Source organism: Cimex lectularius, unplaced genomic scaffold, assembly GCF_000648675.2.
Source record: "Cimex lectularius strain Harlan isolate CLEC.00 unplaced genomic scaffold, Clec_2.1 scaffold15, whole genome shotgun sequence".
Classification (NCBI taxonomy): Eukaryota; Metazoa; Arthropoda; class Insecta; order Hemiptera; family Cimicidae; genus Cimex; species Cimex lectularius.
The window spans coordinates 389,363-409,084 of NW_019392667.1; the positions used below are offsets into that span (position 1 = coordinate 389,363).

The 19,722-nt window shown below is 32.1% G+C and overlaps 1 protein-coding gene across 4 annotated transcripts in view; it reads left to right on the top strand.

Moving 5' to 3' along the window:
• Positions 1–19,722, top strand: part of LOC106673860 (gamma-aminobutyric acid type B receptor subunit 2) — a 308,246-nt gene that overhangs the window by 176,205 nt on the left and 112,319 nt on the right. For all 4 annotated transcript variants that reach the window (XM_014406211.2, XM_014406212.2, XM_014406214.2 and 1 more), the window contains exon 2: positions 18,634–18,771. In XM_014406211.2, the coding sequence (XP_014261697.1) occupies positions 18,634–18,771 (138 nt within the window). The remainder of the gene's footprint in view (positions 1–18,633; positions 18,772–19,722) is intronic.

Genomic DNA, 19,722 nt, shown 5'->3' on the forward strand with positions numbered 1-19,722 from the left:
ACCAGCCGAAGGTCGTGGTAAGAATCCCGCTCGTCACACTAACTTTTTCATTTAAACCAAAACCTTACATAAAGGTTAATTAATCTTTATATTGGTTACTAATAATAAATACTTTTTGATAAAACACATTTTCGGTTTTTTGAAGGAAAATTTCTGAACTCTTCTGAAATTGTACATTAGTGTCTTATAGTTTACGACAAAAAAAAATATTTTACATTACTGGTATGGTAATGAGAATACTAGGAAGGGGTTTGTGCTCTCCAGGCACTGCATTATTGTTCCTTCCTAATTCCTTAGTGCAGAGCAATAGATTTAATCCTTCTCCTTAGATGTATCAGATCATTGACTCGCTGCTACAATTTCATTCCCTAAATGTTTTTGTACGTTAGGTTAAATCTTCATTGAGCTGTTTCTTCGCATTTGAAGATGATACGATGGCTGTTTCCTCCTCCTCATTGAGACGACATGATCTGCAGATCCGTCAAGTCAGCGAGGTGGTGCTCCGCGAGTTGTCAACATTTGGGTCAATTCGGAACCCATTTGTTAAATTTTAAAATAGTAAAACATAAAATTAGCTCTGTTTATGTTAACTATCTTCTTAAACTTTACTTTTATTTAATACAAATATTGTAATATTAAATCTATCACATAATAATAAATTGGAGAGTTTTTTGTCAGAAGAAAGTATCTTGAATAGTCAACATATTTTAAGGCACTAAACTTAATGATTCCAAAATAAAGAATTATTGTAGTCTAAACATTCAAACAAAAAATAAATTACTGAAATCTGAGACATACCTAATTTTTACAAGGAACAGCTTTTTAAAGCATTTAATGTTCGAAAACAATATTTAAATTTGGGTGGTTTTGTATAATGGTTATTTATTTAGTATGTACGTAGGTGACATGTACATAAAATTTTCGTATGTATACTAAAATTTTCTCTATTTTATTTTACATTATCACCTAAGTATTATGTTATGAATCTCCGACACAAATTATACATTCCGTTTTCCGGTTGCCCCTGGATGTTCACCGCATACGAATTGCTTTTATTTATTACATCGGGTAAAATGTTTATTGTCCTTACCAGGGCAATGACAACATCGCTGACCAGAGAAAAGTTTTGTTCTTTTTCCTCGTTCCAAGACATTTTCAAAATATCGGCATGTAAAAAAACGAGTTAGCATCCATATTGCTCACGTCCCACAGAAACTGGATATAAAATGAAAATTTTCAGCTTTGGGGTAAGCGGAGAAACCAGGACAATAGACGAATGGTCGAACGAATAGAATGGTAAGGGACTGTGTGCTAAAGTAGAGTCAAACTCCTGGATGATGATCCTGGCATGCAAAAGAAACACGATGGACAGGGAGATGTTGTTCTCAGAACTAAAAAAATTGAGTAAAATTCCCAACAAAAATGGATATCGTACTCACAGACACAAGAAACATCCCGGTTCTCGATGCACTCGTAGCCTTTATAAATAAGAACAATATACATATTTGACAACACGAAGTACATACGGCAGGAACGAATAAAAAATTAGTTTGACTCGTTCGTGGCGTGGGGTTGCCCGGGGTGGGGTGGGTTTGGGTGGTGCTGGACTGTGGGGTCGGGTGCCATAAGCGGCTTGGGCGTGTTTTGCCCCGGATTCTATGGGGATATGGTCTTTTCCATGGTGTTGTAAATGGTTTTTATCCACATCCCCGAAAATGGAACCGTATATAGGCCCTAAAAAGAAATAAATAAGTATGAGTGCTGGTCCCCTAGGTAGGCTTGGGCATTCTCCCGCTTTCCGGCTGCGCCTTGCCGCCCCTTCGGGCTTCCGCATGCTGCGAAGGAGAGAAAAAAAAAGAAGAAGAAAAAAAAAGAAATGGCGGATGCTCAAACGGCGATGCCAAAAAAAAAACTCCTGGAGTAGTGTCACGGTCAAACTTTAAATTAACAAACTTTTTTTTGGTTGTGTTTGATATATTGGATATATTGGTAATTTTTTTACTACTTACGTACCATCAACAGAAACTCAAAAAGAATAAATCATTTTTTTGGTTCGAACTTCAACGGACTCCGTTATTTACTGGACTCCATGAAAAATGAACTTTCATCTATTCGTACGCCTTTACTAGAGTCGTTCTTCCGTTCGCCCTACATTCAAATCGGTATACAGCAGGATTATTTATAGGGAAGTATAATAAAAGAGGAGTGTGAAGTAATATAAACAGAAGGGGTGGAATTGAGATGTATATGGCCAAAGCGGTACACGCGAACCAGTCGTTTTCATTCCTACCTCTTTCATCAGTTTGAAAACATGCGGCGCTTTTTTAATGCTAAAACAAAAATACGTGCCGGTTGTGCAAGTTTCTACCAGACAACCTTCGGACGCTGAAAGGTCGACAATATATTTATTTATGTTTATGTATTTGTACCAATACCTAGTACATATATTTGCAATAGTTTAATGATCGTAATAAATATATTTTAAACAACAATAATAATAATAAACTAGCTTTTAAATCGTAAACCAAACGACAATCAATCAGAAATTCATTAAACTAATTTAAATCTCTCTTTCCAGACATATTTCTAATTAGAGCAATATATTTTACAATTTATGAATACAAAGAAGGTTTCATGAATCAATCTTCTTACAAGGAAACACAAGATTTTGAAAAACTCAAATTTTTAAGAAGGATGAAATGTTGGAAATGTTCTAAGCTTAAGAAGAGAAAGAGGTTTATAATCTAATAAAAATAAAATTAATACGAGCTTTTTCCACAAAATTAGTCCTTCCTCCACGTTTCTCCCTTACTCAGAGAAAGAGAGAGAGAGAGAGAGAGAGAGAGAGAGAGAGAGAGAGAGAAAGAGAGAGAGAGACGGACAGAACACTTACATAAGAGGAATTATTATAAGAAGAAGAGAATTATTTCCAATTAAAACCATGACAATGCTGTATTGATGTTATCAACTTTGTAGGGTGATGAAGCTATTGTCAAGACAAATACGGACTAAACCGTTTTATTAGATAGACAATATTATAAATAGACAGAATTGCGACATTTGGCAAAAAAAATCCAATCTGATATGACGTCAACCTTCTGATGAAAAGAAAAAATCCCTTTTTCCTCATTTTTGTAACTTTAACCCATCTGATATATTTGTTTCACTATTGGACAAATATATATATAGCGAAAAGGTACTTCTTTTGGGCGTGGGCGAGGTCTTTTTTCCCCTTCGCCGTGTCCCATCAAACATCAATTGATTTCGAGTCGTTGGTGTTCAACTAAGCTCTAACCGGTTTGATAACGGTACAAAAGGCAATTTATTTTATTATCGCAGTAAAAATAACAAACTGCCGACTGGACCAGATTGATTTCACGTGTGAAAGATAAAAGGGCGGAGGAAAAATTAACCGAATGTGCCTCCTCGATACAAAGCCTAATCAAACTCCAGGAAATAAAAACGTTACGTATTGTACAATACATCAGGAACTATTTTTTTGCAACATAAATATAAATACATTTTTTCTAAACCAATCATGACATAAAAAATTAAAAAAGAAAGACATTTGAATATACTAGTACAACAATAGTAGTGTTTTATTATTTTTTCCATTCAAAAGAATATTTTCAAGTTTATATATGTATATATGTATATATATATATATATATATATATACTACTATTACATATAGTATATAACAAACAGTCCAAACAACTAAACAGAATACCAATTCTCTTCATATCGCAATTGTCTCAAATATTTTCATCTGGGTGAATTTCTAAACATCAGTGCCGCTGCTTAATAATCATTACAAATAATGTAAAAGTATTTAAGACAATATTATTTGGACAAACAAAACCTTCTAAAGAATTTTCTTGATTAAAATTATACAGCATTCGATCAGGTTAAAGTTAACAGTCCCAAGTTATTTAATTCAATAGGCTCAATAAATGGAACCTTTTATGATTTATTCGAATAAATTTATTACGTTCTTCAATTGTTTAAAACAGCCATATTTTACAGGATTTTTATCTTGAACTTCGCAACATATTTACGTTATAATAAAAAATTTAGAATTTTACCAATTTTTTTAATGAATTAACTTTGTTTTTAAATGTCATTCATTTAAAAAAATGCTCAGTTTTAAAGAACTCGGTTTTCAAAATAAATTTTACATAAATTTATAATAACGTATAAATTTTAAATAAATTGCCTTTCTTCATCTTCAGCACAATTAAATCTACATAAAATATTATTAATCATTAATATTTCCATTACTTATATTAAAATTTAAAATTGATATTTTTGTTGGGAAAAATCTAATATTTCAAAAACTCATAGGATTAAAGTTATATATACATAAAGCAATGACGATTTTTCAAAAACCCTTTCTACTACATCATTTTACTTTAATTGAAAAACTAGAAGAAAAGACGAACGACTTTTTATTTTATTATTTCTCTAGTTGGTATTATATTTCTTTCTTTAAAAGCAGAAATCTCTCTTTCCCGACATTTATTAAAATTTAATTTAAAAAAATTTATTAACGATTTCCTTTTTCATTAAATGAATGACTATTTCGAACAATTCGTTGTTTGATATGTTTTCTTTATTAACAAGGAATAGCAGTGTTGGAATAAGGTAAAATAAATTGAAGAAAAATATATTTGCATTGTATATCGTGATAAGATTTTTGCACGAAAATTTTCTTTAATTATTCAGAAATCGCGAGATGCGGTCTGGTGTGATGTAGGTTTCAGAAAAACATTTTCTTAATCGTACCAACGTTTCGATCTTTATTGAGATCATCTCCAGGGCCTGGGATTTACAAACATTGTTTACATTTAACAAATACATTTAGGATGTGTAGGATGTATTTGTTAAATGTAAACAATGTTTGTAAATCCCAGGTCCTGAAGATGATCTCAATAAAGATCGAAACGTTGGCACGATAAAGAAAATGTTTTTCTGAAACCTACATCACACCAGACCGCATCTCACGATTTCTGAATAATTATCGATTAACGGTCACTAATCACCACACATTTTCTTTAATAATTGATAATTAATTAAATGTTGTATTTTTAAATATTAACTGGTTTTTGTAAACTTGCATAATACTAACTACATCTTGGTTGCGTTGAGGAAAAGTGAAAGTTTCTCGAGTATATGTTATACCCGAGTTTAATTAAAAGAAAACCTACACTTTTCTGTCCTGAAGCAATTTGCAATAAAATGTTTTAAAAATTATAACTGCCGTTTTATGCATGGAGCCTGATCTCAACGACTAACTCTATTTAACGACTAACGAATTTGTACAAATCTGATGGTGTAGGACCACTAAATGTATTATGCCGAGTGAGGATTAGGAACTTTTAACTCTATATTGGATAATAGTTTTTTCTATATTTTTCAATGTACGAAGCTTTTTTTCTAGATATTTAAAAAAATCGCACGCTATCTAGAATCACCACGAATAAATTATTCCATTTTTCTATCATTTAAGACATTTCATCAATAAAACTACATTGAGCAGCAAAATTATTATTTTATTTTTATCATATCATATAAATAATCGGTCAATAATTTCAGTATCCACTGTTAAATCAAATAGAAAAATACTTTGCATAATTTCAGTAAAACCTATTTTTTTCTCGTAATTTCCAAACAGTTTTTAACCACCGCAGGCGAATTACGCCTATTAAGTCTGCAAGTTTCAGATTCACAACTCTCCATGTGGCATTAATGGTGGCCATGAAGCCTTGTTAAAAGGGAACCAAGTTGGCCAACGATAACCAATAACGAGACCCTTCGGCCAATATATTAACGGGGCTGCAGGAAAATAGCTACTACTTTTATTATTTATTCCCCATGCATACTTTCCAGACTCCGTTAAATATTGCAGACCGTCCTGAAGATAAATGAGAAGGGGAAGTTTTATAACTTTTTTAAATTAAAATGACAAGGAAAAGGAAAGAGAGAGAACGAGAGGAACGGATGTAAAAAAACAGACTATCAAAGAGAGAGAAAGAAAAATAAAGTCAGGCAGGTAGATCGAGAATGACAGCCAAATAGTGACATAGATAGATAAGGGAGAAAGATGGAAAAGAAATATAGAAGACAAAGATGGCAGAGGGAATAAGATAGAAAAAGCAAGAGATTGAGAGAAAGAAAGAAAAAGAGAAACCGATACAGAAAACCAACAAATTGTTACAGTAAAGAAAGATATGATTTGCGCGAGAAAGAGACTGACAGAAGATTTGTGTGATAGTTAAATAGATATATTTATAAAATAATTAATATTTATGATATATTAATAAAAGTGACAGAAAAGGAAAAATAAGTAAGAATATAACAAATCTATACTTACTGTTAGCGTGTAAACAATATTTTTCTGTCAAAAATATCTTTGGCAGGAATAATAAAAAAAAGTCCCGCGAACCTTCATACTTCGTGTATAATTTAAATAGGTAGATGTAGAAGACAAAGACGGGCAGAGGGAAAAGACTAGAGAGAATGAGAGACAGAGAGAGAGAGAGAGAGGGAGAGAACGAAAAAGAGAAACCAATCTACAAAAAACAAACAGACTGTCACAGTGAAGGAAAAAGCATCTAAAAATTATTTTTCTGTCAAAAATAAGCTTGGCAGGAATAATAAAAAAGCGCCACCAATCTTCCTATTTCGTGTATAATTTAAATATTTTAGAAAAAAAAATGCTTTTTTAAGGATAAAGCCAATTTACACAGTTTTGAAAGAGAGAACAAATCATTCTAAGCAGCATGCTACCCCGTGTATAAATTAACCTCTTTTTGCATTTTAAATTAACCTCAATTGCAAGAAAATTTCATCGATATTTGTAAAGTGTTGTGGTTTTTGATAAGATCTCAAAGCAATATTATCTTGTACATCGTTCAATATTTTATATCCAGCTCTTGTTGAAGGCTTTTAATTTGGTATTCAACATAGAAAAATGTCTTTTATATATTTTTTTTGTTGAAATTTTCTAATTTTATTAGTAGTGTTCCATAGGCGTTATGCTAATTAAATCGTATTGTAAAAATTTATAAATAGCAAGTCCAATTATTTAAGTTTATAATCATCATATTAATCCTTATATTTATTTAAAATAAAACCCTAAATTGCCTTCTGTTTCATTTAGATCTATTGAAAACCAAAGCTTACAGTCGTAAGCGTGGTTTTTATTGAAGCAAATAGGCAAACACGATTAAATCAGAAGGCTAATTCCATCTTGCCCTATCCCATGAACGGATTGTAAGGTAGATCGATCTCCATTTACCCTTCTCACCCCTTAGCTAACACACCTACATCTAGAAAACATACATCAACTACGCCGCTAACAGTGAGTAATGTAAGGCCGACGTCCAGGTCCGTCTGGCGTTTTAAGTTACTCTAAGTGATTAGATCTTCCCTCCTAAGATAAATTCAATTCCAGACCGATAAAAGTAAAGGGTTAACGACAAATCGTCCCTTACAAAGTTCTAACCGTTTAAACGTTTCAATTGGTTCTATTTTTTATTTATTTTTTGACATTAAATCTTGGAAAAAAGGCAAGAAAATTAATCAAACTGTAATAATCAAAACTAATTAACTTTTACGTACAATTTAACCAAATGAATATTCTGTATTTGTGTCAATATTATATTTTAAAAACAATTATGTAATTTTAAAATATTAGTTTCAAAAAACTTTTACTGAAGGGATCGGTGTTTAAGTGTAGCACTTTCCCGTTCCTCCCTGCATAAAGTAGAAATTTTTCAGGGACAGATCTTTCAAGTTATTTTTTTCTAAATGTTGCCCTTGTATTAATGACACACAAATTTTCTCTAGTAATAAATTCGAATGATACGACCTTTGGCAACATCTTAGAAGTCAGGAGCTAGATTGATAATAATCTAAATAGGGGAATACAGATTATAACTAGGTTTTGTTTAAAATGAAAGTAAAAATAAATTAACACGAAACCGAAAAGAATCCCTTTAACAAAATGAATTCAAAATTTTGTGTAGTAGTAGTAGTATATACCGGGTGAGGTTTTATAAAAAAATATGGCCTTGAATTTTTATGCTGCCTGTTTTGTTACAAAACTAAATATTATGGAACGTCCATTACCCACCAATACATCCAAGTAGACTAGGTTATTTAGTTTTTTATTGCAGGGTAATAAAGTGGGTAGTCATTGGTGTAAATCAAAAACCATGGTGAATACCCAATTGCATACATTTAAACGTGTGAAATGTACATAGACATATGCTTCTTGCAAATCAGTACTCAATGGTCACAATCCAAAGTAATACTAAATATGAATAATATAAAATTTTAAATTAATGTAAAAAAATATGTGGTGATTAGTTAGTCTATAATTATTCAGAAATCGTGAGATGCAGTCTAGAAATACTTTGATTGAATAGAAAAAATATATTTTGCATTGTATAAATTCACTTTTTTTCACATCCTACATGTATTTGTTATATTTAAACAATGTTTGTAAATCCTAGGCCCTGAAGATGATCTCAATAAAGAAGAAACGTTGGCACGATAAAGAAAATATTTTTCTGAAACCTACATCACACCAGACCGCATCTCACGATTTCTGAATAATTAAGTAAAACAATATGTGGTGTTTAGTGACCGTTAGTAATTGATTATTCGGAGATCGTGAGATGCAGTCTGGTGTGACGTAGGTTTTAGAAAAACATTTTCTTTAAAATGTTTATAAATCCCAGGCCCTGAAGATGAACTCAATAAAGATCAAAACATTGGCACGATAAAGAAACTGTTTTTCTAAAACCTAGATAACCTAAATTTACTCCTTACAGTTTTTAATAGTGTTATGCGACATATTTTCCTCTGTAGTCTTGTACAACTCCATTTGGATTATTGGTATTTTACGCTTCAAAATGTTTACATGCCTTATTATTTGAATTATATTTATGTAACATAATTTATGTGCTGTGTATAAAGCGGCAATTGTCGGTTAATTCAGTTTTAAGTAGAGCATTAAAAGGTTCATTGTTGAATCTTCCAAATCGATAACCATTGAATCAACCGTACACGTTCAAAAAGCACTTACGTCACTAAGTAAAACTTTACTTCTAATTGAACAAGGATTAACTCAATTTTGAAATGTTTCGAAAGTACTTATATTTTTTGTACTGAATATACAATAATTCAGAATAGTTTTTGTTTGTATTATTAGCATTTAAAATTAATTAAATTAACATAGCACTAAAGAAAACATTTCATTAAATTGAATAATTATATTATTTTATTTTATTTTAGTTTTAATTAAATTGCACTATAAAGGCTAACAATCATTATTACCTAAGTGCTTTACTGTAATTAATGTTGTTAAGTCTTGTAAAGTTCATTTTGTAAAAATAACTAAAACATGTTTCCAACTAAGTTCTAGTTTTCAAGTTTTGATATCAATCTTTTTCTTTTCCAAGCAAAAAATTTATATATTTCACAGCGAGTTTGTTGAAAAAAATATTCATTAATATTAATGAAACTTGACAATGTTTTCGAAATGGCCTAAGACAGGTTTATTTTTTGTTAGGGGAAAAGTTTTTAATTGTGGCTTTTAAATAGTAAATTACCTTTTCTTTTTAAGAAGATCATCTTTAGAGTTTAATTAACTTTTGTTACTCCCTTCAGAAGAATCATTAATCAAATTCGGAAAAACGCAATGATGAATAACAAACAGAAAGGATAAACACACTCTATTTATCTTAGATTTATTCTTGCCTGAATACCTTCAAATTAATGTTTATTTTATTACATTTCCGATTGTTTAGATGTATTATTGTAACTCAGAAGTTTTAAAAGACATTAGAGTAGAAATAAAATTATTTTTAAGAGAAAATGAAAAATAAAGCATCTAAGTAAGACTTTTAAAAAATTGATCCAAAAATTTCTAATTGGTGCTGTTTTTTTTTTTTTGTTTTTTTTTTGTTTTTTTTTTTTGTCTGACCACTTATATTATCAATATTTATAAAATAAATTTTATTAAGGATACGTGAACAGGTTTACTTTGATATTATATTAGTGGAGTTAAGTAAATTTGGATACGTGAGCACGGTCAAATCGAAATTTAAAAATGCAATCGTCATAAAATAAATCAATCAATATTTATCATCAGAGGATTTCCCGTCGGAAGCTATATCACCGGAAATAAGTGGAGCCACAGAGGGGAAAGGGCTCGTTTCCATTCGCGTGTATTTCGCTCGAGGGAGGGTTCGCTTCGGGGGGTTGAAACGTGGAAAAGGTGAATTGGAATTAGGGCGACCTTGAGATGGACCCGCGTGTCCAAAGGCTGTTAGGGGTTAAATTTACCTATATACCCACATGATAACCGATAAGCGAACCGCTTCGGTATTAGAGCTTTTCGCCTAACTTTTGAAATGCACGACTTATTTTCTCTCTTTTTTCATTTGTTTTTATTTCTTTTCTCTTTATTGTCCCTGAGGGACATAAAAGCGAATTGTTTACAAGCCGTCTTTGCGATTACAATTTTCCCTCCTTTTTGCAATTTTTCAATCGTGGATCGAGGTCAGGATAGCTCAAGTGGGAGAGCTGCGGCGTATCTAGCCGAAGATCGTGGGTTCGAATCCCGCTCGTGCCATTGACTTTTTTATCGCAACTAAAAACCTTAATTAATTTTAGTAATTAAAAGGTTATTGTTAAAATTTTCTTTTTGATTAACACGATTGAGCAAAAATTTCTAAGAAAAACATATTAAATAAATAATAAACTAGTAAAATTTGCACTTTATAATTTTTATCAGGGGGCTTTTATCTCTCTTCCACAAATTCTTGCTGTTTTTATACTTCACCAACGGTAGACAATACTTTGGGCTTTTTACAGTCGACCCCCTCTGACTGAAAACAAACGGCGAGAATTGGCAAACCAGAGATATCAATTGTTGATCGAAATGCTTAGAACGGTTTATCGATTACTACTTTGACACTTTGTTAACAGAAAACAGTACAGAAACCGACAGATCTGTGCAACAAAAATAACTTAATTGTACTCAATTAAATTGTATATATTGAGAAATTGTTATTTAAAACGATATTTCATCAACATTTTTCAACTCGCCTTACAGTATTATGAATATTGAAAACAAAGGGTTTATACTTATAAATGAAGGGGCTTAACCGAGTTTGCTAACTCTACTGTAAACTTCACGCTCCGATTTAACAATTCATAAAGACGAAGAAATAACTAAATCCGATTACAGGCTTGCTCGATTATGCATGTGAAGTTGGCCTAACTGAACATTAATTTATGTATGTATTCTACCTGTTTACACGGTTTTTCTCTCCGAGGATTAATGTAGATAAATTCGCAGTAAATTTGAATCCCGTCCACGGCAGTGGTCTCTTAATTTACTTTGTATATTCATGCCAGAATAATGCCCTATGAATCTTGGGGAGACCAGTCGCCCTACATTGACGGCGCCACACTCATTTGAAACATACCATTCATCATCACACTGCATAAATGTTTTCGGAGAGACATAACTTCTCGAACTTTCATGAAAATCAGTGAATCTTTTCATGTCACACGTAAAAAATCCAAAGCTCACATTTTAATTCTACATTTCAAAAAAATATACATAGTAAATTAGAAAAAAATTTCATGTATTAATATTCAATTTTTCAGTATGACACCTCATGCATTCAGCATCACGAACTCAATCCTACAATGCTCTAAAAGCAATAAATTGATGATTTCCACTCAAATGTGGATTGTGAATAGATTTGTGATAGAATTGATAAAAAACTGGTTACTCCCATAACAATAAAACACACAACAATTTAAACCAATAATAGTTCTTGGCTGAATTTTAAGTTCCAATCAACATAGTTAAATAAACGTAATTATGAGTTAACCTCGTAACGAGAACAAATTAAAATAAATATAAAATTATAAAAATTCACGATATTAAACTGAAAAACTTATTTGTTCTCCGTTTTGATAATTCAGGTATTTTCATGTGTGTTATAAAACATCGGTCGTGTAGGGCAACAAAGCCACAATATGATTGATAATCCCACTGAAGCCGTTAATTTAGCCCACACGTTAAAAAACTCATACTCCATTTGAAATCATTCAACAATACAACAATACAGTTCAAAACAATCTGATAAACATTATGAAAATATTAATCCTACCGTGGACATTGAGGCAAAAGGAGTAACTAGTCACAACTAAGTCAGGAAAAGCATATATGATCAGTGGTGTTGAAAATAAATCATGCCATAATTAGTAATAACTTTAGTTCAAAATCTAAATATTAGACATTGAAATGTGTGATGATTAGTGACCGTTAATCGATATTTATTTAGAAATCGTGAGATGCGGTCTGGTGTAAGGTAGGTTTCAGAAAAACATTTTTTTATAGTGCCAGCGTTTCGATCTTTATTGAGATCATCTTCAGGGCCTGGGATTTACAAACATTGTTTACAATTAAAAAAATTCTTTGAGGATGTGGAAAAGTGAATTTATACAATGCAAAATATATTTTTTTTTATATTCAATCAAAGTATTTCTACTCACACAAAGTGTTTGTCTTCTGTGTAATTGTGCCATTCTTGCGTGTCGTGTCGAGAGTGCCAGTGAGATTTTGCTATTTTGTGTTTATATACATTAGATTTTGAAGGGGTGGTGATGTCGGTATAGAAAAGACATTTTGTATAAGGCGTTGGCTTCTTTGAGGTGAAAAGAGCCGACGAAGGGAAAAAATCTGTTGGTAATGGTTCGGCCAGATTATCCTTTCAGGATTATATAGAAAGGGATAAATAGGAAAAGGAAAGTTAAATTGTTGGAAAATTATTATTTAATTCCAATTTCCCAACAATTTAATTTTACTTTTCCACATCAAAAATGTAATTGTTATATGTAAAAAATGTTTGTAAATCCCAGGCCCTGAAGATGATCTCAATAAAGATCGAAACGTTGGCAGGATAAAGAAAATGTTTTTCTGAAACCTACATCACACCAAACCGCATCTCACGATTTCTAAATAAATATTAGACATTGATTTTATGTGTAGTTTCCACAAAAAAAGTTCCAAATGATTTTTCCAAGGGTCATGGATGATATATTAATCCTTTCTTCCACGGCGACCTAAAAGATCTATTGTGTAATTCATCGTGCTTTTGTTATTATTTTTTACCAAAACAACAAAGTACCAGCAATCAATAAAATGGTTAAGCATTTTCTGGGGTTCATGTTTGCTTAGTTAACGCTTTTAAGTCACATAAGACATGTTCTGTTTATCTTCTTAATTTCTGTTGCAGATTTTCCCATTTTAAAACATAAAGTGTAAATGGTTTATGGCCAATATAAAAGTCATTTTCCTTAATTCTTGCCCGTTTTTGAAGCTTGCGTTTCCTGGGAAAGATAGTCAAAAATATTTTTGATTGTTTTCCACCGAGTAAATTCAACCAGTGAGTGGTAATTTTATTCTCTATTCTTCTGTTTCGCTTTAGTATGTTTTAGTACAAGGGTGGTCTGCACCTTCTTTTGCTAGTTTATTAGTCTGTTTATTGCCCCTCGTGTCATGGCACAAACTTCAGAGTTACTTCCTTGCGTTTTTTTCAAGAGTTAAAGATATTAGTGAGTAGTAAAAGTTTGACTATCGTCCCGTTTGTCTCGTTGATAGAATTTTTATTTCATCTTTAATTTATCATCTATATTCCAGGCATTCCATGTGCAGAATTCTAAAAGGAATTGATAATCTCGGAAAAATTCTACGAAATATTATGTATGTAGATAAGGATGTATCTTTATTTTAAGATTTTAATATTTGAAGCTAAATACACAATTCTGGTTAGCAATGGAAAACATAACATCAAACTAAAATTTTTGACAAATTAAAATAAAATACAATAATTTTATAAAGAAACCTTATCTTAACTTACTATTCGCAAAAATCAACTGACCTCGGGTTTCTCAAATACTCTAAAAGTACAATTATAACTCACCGACTTTCATTTGTTCAAGTACAGTTCTCGTGAGAGATTTTTCCTTTCTCTTTTCAATCATTCTTACTACCTCAGCGGCGACCTGGTTCTTTTTCAAACCGTAACACGTCTACACCAATCAAAAAAGATTATCGGAACGTGATTTCATTAGACTTTGCAATTAGATCGCGTTGGATTCCGTACGCTCCATTTTGTTATCTTTTCAATTTTCTTGCCAAAAATGAAAAGAAGTGGAGAAAGATTATTTCTTGCAATGGAATCAGAATGTAACGGTAATGCAAGTGACATGGATGATTCAGCTGATAATAGATTACAAGAAAAGATTTCTTTCGCACGCGAGACTAGTTTTTTCTAAAAGATACCGTGACTTTTTATTTTTATTTATTTTCAAATGTAAAGGTTAGCAATTCTTTTGGAATAACGATAACGGTTGAAAAAGAAACTAAATCAAGATATCCAATGTTTTTAAGTTTTTATATAACTTCATTGATTAAATTAGTTATGACTTTCTATTCGAACGTTTTTATCTTGTAGAAAAACAAATCTCTACCCGTGTCACACCATCCAGTAAAAGAAAATGTATCATATTTCACGCATATTTGGATGGTTTTTAATTGGAAAATTCAACTACGTAGTCGTATCAACAACCGAGGTTCAAGTATTTTGAAAGGGCTATATGGAAATATTTTATATCCGAATTCAGGGCCGATGAGATCCTAATCTGGGACCATTGGTATGATGGGAATGATGGTCGTGGTGTCAATACCTTACCCGTTTCTGCTACCGACGCCCCTAAATTTATTCATATTTTATACAAAAACCTTTGAAATATTATCCCTAACATTTATAAAATCTAAATTAAAATCTAGCGTCAAAATTAAACATCAACCTCCTGACAATAAAAAATACTTAGGCTAAACCCGCACGACCTGTAAGCGTTGCGGAAGTGTTGGTCTTTCATAGGTTGTATATAAAATGTATTATAGTTACTATTTGGTGTTTTTATATGGTACGAAAGATATAATTTTAGGTAAATTCAAATAATTTATTAACTTTAAACATTCAGAAAGGGCTTTAATTGTTTTGCCTTTCGAAGGAAGAACGATCGAAACTTACTTACATCGCCAAAACATATATTTACTAAAAAGTATTCACTATTTATTGTTAATAAACTTTATTTACAGAATGTATTCATTGTTTCTTTTTCCACGCTTGACGAAGACAGATTTAAACCTAGTATGATTTCATCCCCTCGTGGAATATTTTCACCTCGGCAATAACCTTACTCGTTTCCCCTTTTCACCGGGATATATTCAAACAAGATACCTCCCTCTCTTCAATAAAACACAGTAAATACAAAAAATACAGACTATATTTTACCAAAAGAGGCCTGTAAGAATTAATAATCAAACTTACTTTTTGTAAAAGAATACAATTTTCAAAATTAACGAAAATTTTATCTAAAATTGAAAGAGCATTATCCACAATAAGTAAATATTGTTTCAACGCAAGACTCGACTTACAACAAAATTGAACAGGTAAATAATTCCTCTCGCCAAGATATATTTTATTTTTCAAAGAATAACTATAGACAAAAAACAATCAATAACCGTCTGTCAAAAATGCAGTCATAAATCTTAACTATACACGTGTGCTTAGTATAAACCATTAACTGTGATGGAAGTCTTTCATTACTCTTCCACAACGTATCCACGAGAATGAGGTCTGCATCATTTTCATCTTCATTCCTCAAATATTTCAGAGAAATTCTGTTAACTAATTGGGAAAAGTCATGAACAAAATTTCTTTAAATTTATAATTGTTTACTCTGAACATATTAGTGCAAATTGTAAAAACGAGAGATTTTTTCAACAATATCAATGTTTTTTATTTAACTTTTATAATTTTATCATAATTTAAAAAAATCATATTGTTGTTTTCTATGCAAAGTCCTCACAACGTAACATTATTAGTGGAGTTTAACTGAGCGATGAATCGTCGGGCCATCATTACTCATCCCTGGAAGCGGATTATCAGTTTGACCTTGATTCCAACGCGTTAAGGATTTACATCATAATCGCTGGTTTCGGTTTTTAAAGCTGTCTGAGACCAAAATCAAATCATTAAGCAACGATTATACTCAATAAACGTTAGATAAAATAGCTTGACGTAAAAATAATAGAAAATATTTTACGAAATATCACGAATATAAACAAAGTAAGAATTGATTATTGAATTTTATCACACTGATACTATTTTACAACAAAATATATTTTTAGTCATTGTGAAAATCATTTTGTCAGTAGACGATCTGCTTGATGTGGTTTGACACAACAAACATTTTAATCTGATTGACAGGACTTCACTTTACCCTTCATCAATAACTCAACAGGTTCATAATCAATGTGGCTATATGTTGTATTTTTTTTTCATGTTTCAACTTGTAAATAAATTAAGTTCAACACATAAAATAATGCACGTCCTGGTCTTGCATAAATGTTTTGCCTCACATAAGATCTGCAGATAAGATAAGATTTGATTGAGAACAACATAACAAAAACGAACATAAGGCTAGATATAAGAAGATAATAAATCGCAAAATCAATAATGAAATATAAGTCATTCGTTGTAAATCAAATGGGGGGATGTTTTAGAAAACAATATAGTTTTTATTTTTCAACCAATTGTGGTGGCAACACTGGTGATCTGTTGCCTTGTGGTTTGGCCGTCATTGATAATCCCGATCTTCCCAATCTTTGTTGTCCAGTCTTGTTTGTGTCCATTTTATCTATGATCAATTTTTTTTTACATCTGTAAACCACTTACTTGGATAAAAATTCTTTAAGAACAACAAAAACATATAAAAAGAACTTATTCAGTGAGGCTCCGTTAGAAGAAATAAATAATTGTTTCATAGACGCCGGCGGGAGTGAGTATTGGATATATACCCTCCAAGTCCGGCGTTACCACGCAATTTATGATAAAAATACGGAAACTAAAATCTGGCCAGAAACAAAACAAAGTTAACAAATATATAGAAATATAGAGAGTTGGTTATAGGAAAGTTAATACAAAAAATGGCAATGTTGAATTAAAAGAATAAGGACGTTCGTACGCCTTGTCGACTCACGACAGTGAAGATCAAACGATTTGGCGCTTATCTTGGAGCTTGAGATTGGAGTCTGGGAGCCACTCGCCGGACGACGTCAAAGGTGCTTTCGTTCGTACCCGTCGGAAGCCAGAGAGCTACAGACTGGAGACCGCTGATGTACGTTCGTGCGTACGGGTTGAATCCTCGGGAGAGACTGGCTGAAGACAGCTGATGTACGTTCGTGCGTACGGGTTAAATCCTCGGGAGAGACTGACTGAACGCTGAAGACAGTTGTACTTCGTGCGAACAGTTCGAAAACCAGGCAGTGACTCACTCTTTTTACGAAGGATTGCTGAAAATTGACCTGTTTCTCCCTCCAGCGTCGTGATCCTTACAAATTTTCCGTTTTCACAATTCTTCAAAATGATAAATTTAAAATAACAAATGACAAGATTTCCCAACCAACCATTAATAAATAAAAATTTTTACATTGGCGTAAACAATAATGACCATTTGATTATTCGGAACTCGTGAGATGCGGTCTGGTGTGACGTAGGTTTCTGAAAAACATTTTCTTTATCGTTCCAACCTTTCGATCTTTATAGAGATCATCTTCAGGGCTCAGTGTTTGTTTTGTGTGCTTAACCACTGAATGGTGAAACGTCACATAGATTAACTGGCAGAAACGAGCCATGATGTCTAACGTCATCACCTGGTAGACTGCAACACAAATATTTTACATCATATCAAGTCTTATTATCAGTTTTTCCGTCCCATATTCCAATCACTTCAATATCATACCTATTAGACAATTATTGGACTGAAGGTATGCTGAAATATCGTTATACACACTCTGAAATTCTTGGTAATTATAAGTGAACGGGCAAATTTATTTTACTAATGTATTAAGGTTGTTGTTCTTCTATTATATTTCTTTTTTCATGTAAATTATATTGAACTTTGGGTACCGTAAAAGTTTATATATGATTTTTCCCATCTTTAGTCCTGGGTCTTTCAACGAAAATTCCTGAAGATGGCAAAAGCCGAGGCAGATCTGACAAATGAACCTGCGTTTTAACATCACGGTTTAAACTGTTCACCTGCAAAACAATATTATTACTAGCTGTAAAAGATACAATTTCAATTCATCCAGCCTTTAAGTTTTTCCTCAATAATAATCAGACAGACGTGCTTAACTTTTCCATCTTTGTCAAAAGTTATTAAAACAAGCGCATTAATTTTGCGGTCAAATCAATAAACCGAGCTATGCGGAGGAAGCGCTTAATCGGATTTAAGCCAGTTCGAAAGTAATATAAGTTAGAGACTGACTTCAGATTTCAATTTGACCCTCTTTTCCATTTTCGAGGCTCAAATGAAGCTTTCATGCCAATCAATGTTGAAATTATAACCCAGAGAGATTCTCCGAGTAATGAAAAGCACACGTGCCCTACCGAGTATATTCCACCATCCAATAATCCGACGTCTTTTGATTTTCAACAAAATTAATCAAAATCTTTCCTTTTTCAGTGCAATGCCGCCGTGGGGATGAAAGCATTCTTTGACATGATGCACGAGGGCCCACACAAAGTGATGTTGTTTGGGGCGGCGTGCACGCAGGTCACAGATCCTATAGCAAAGGCGTCCAAGCGATGGCACCTCACACAGGTATGATATTTCAATCCTTTTGTCAAGTGCCCAAATTAATTAAACCACTCCAAAAGTAATTCAAGACGGAAATCGCATCACGTTTCATGAAAATTCGTCTTTTGTAAGCAATCATAGTCTATTATGAATTTAATTGAAAGCTACAAGAAATTTCTGTAATAATTAATCTGATTTGGTTTGGTTAGAATAAAGGAATTTCCCAATCTGATTGGACATTTGAAAACCATTTATTTAGGATGATGAGTAATTGTAATAATTCATTAAGAGTCTCAGAAAGGAAGAATTTATTGCTCCGACTTCACAATGATTGATGAATGTTTGTTTGTTTTTTTATATAAGATTGTTTAAAATTCTTCTACAATTTATTTCATTGGCTACATTACACTACCCATCCCCTTTCTATTAATGAAAAGATGTATTTCATAAATATCTAGTTGCTAAATTCGAAATTGAACTCAGATTTCTTACAGAACTCATTGATTTTGCTAATAAATTAGGCTAATTCAATACACCCAATTGATTGATATTGATCGCTCCTGACACATTCTTTTCCTGGTAACATTACAGAGAAAAAGAATTATTGCTTTTTTTTGTTAAAGTGCGAGCTAGTTTCAAACATACCGGATTTTATGGGGTTCTTCGGGTTCCTTCTTTTCAGAGTGGAGTCTGTTTATTAATTCCTATAAATGAAGTTTGAAAAGGGTTCTTCTTCGTTATGGTAAAAAAGTACGATTCTAACCAAATCGCAAATTTTGACCATTTAAAGGAATCAGACAAACCGTGAAAACGTTTTGGGATCTGACAAATCCAAACTGTACACTTGAAGAACATGTACAGATTTTAAGATCATAGAATTTCTACTCGGCCAACAATCTGGGTTCTCAAAATTCCTTTGTGCGTGGAATGGTCAAGCAATGTCAAAGTAGTGAGTAGTAGAAACGTGGCCTGAAA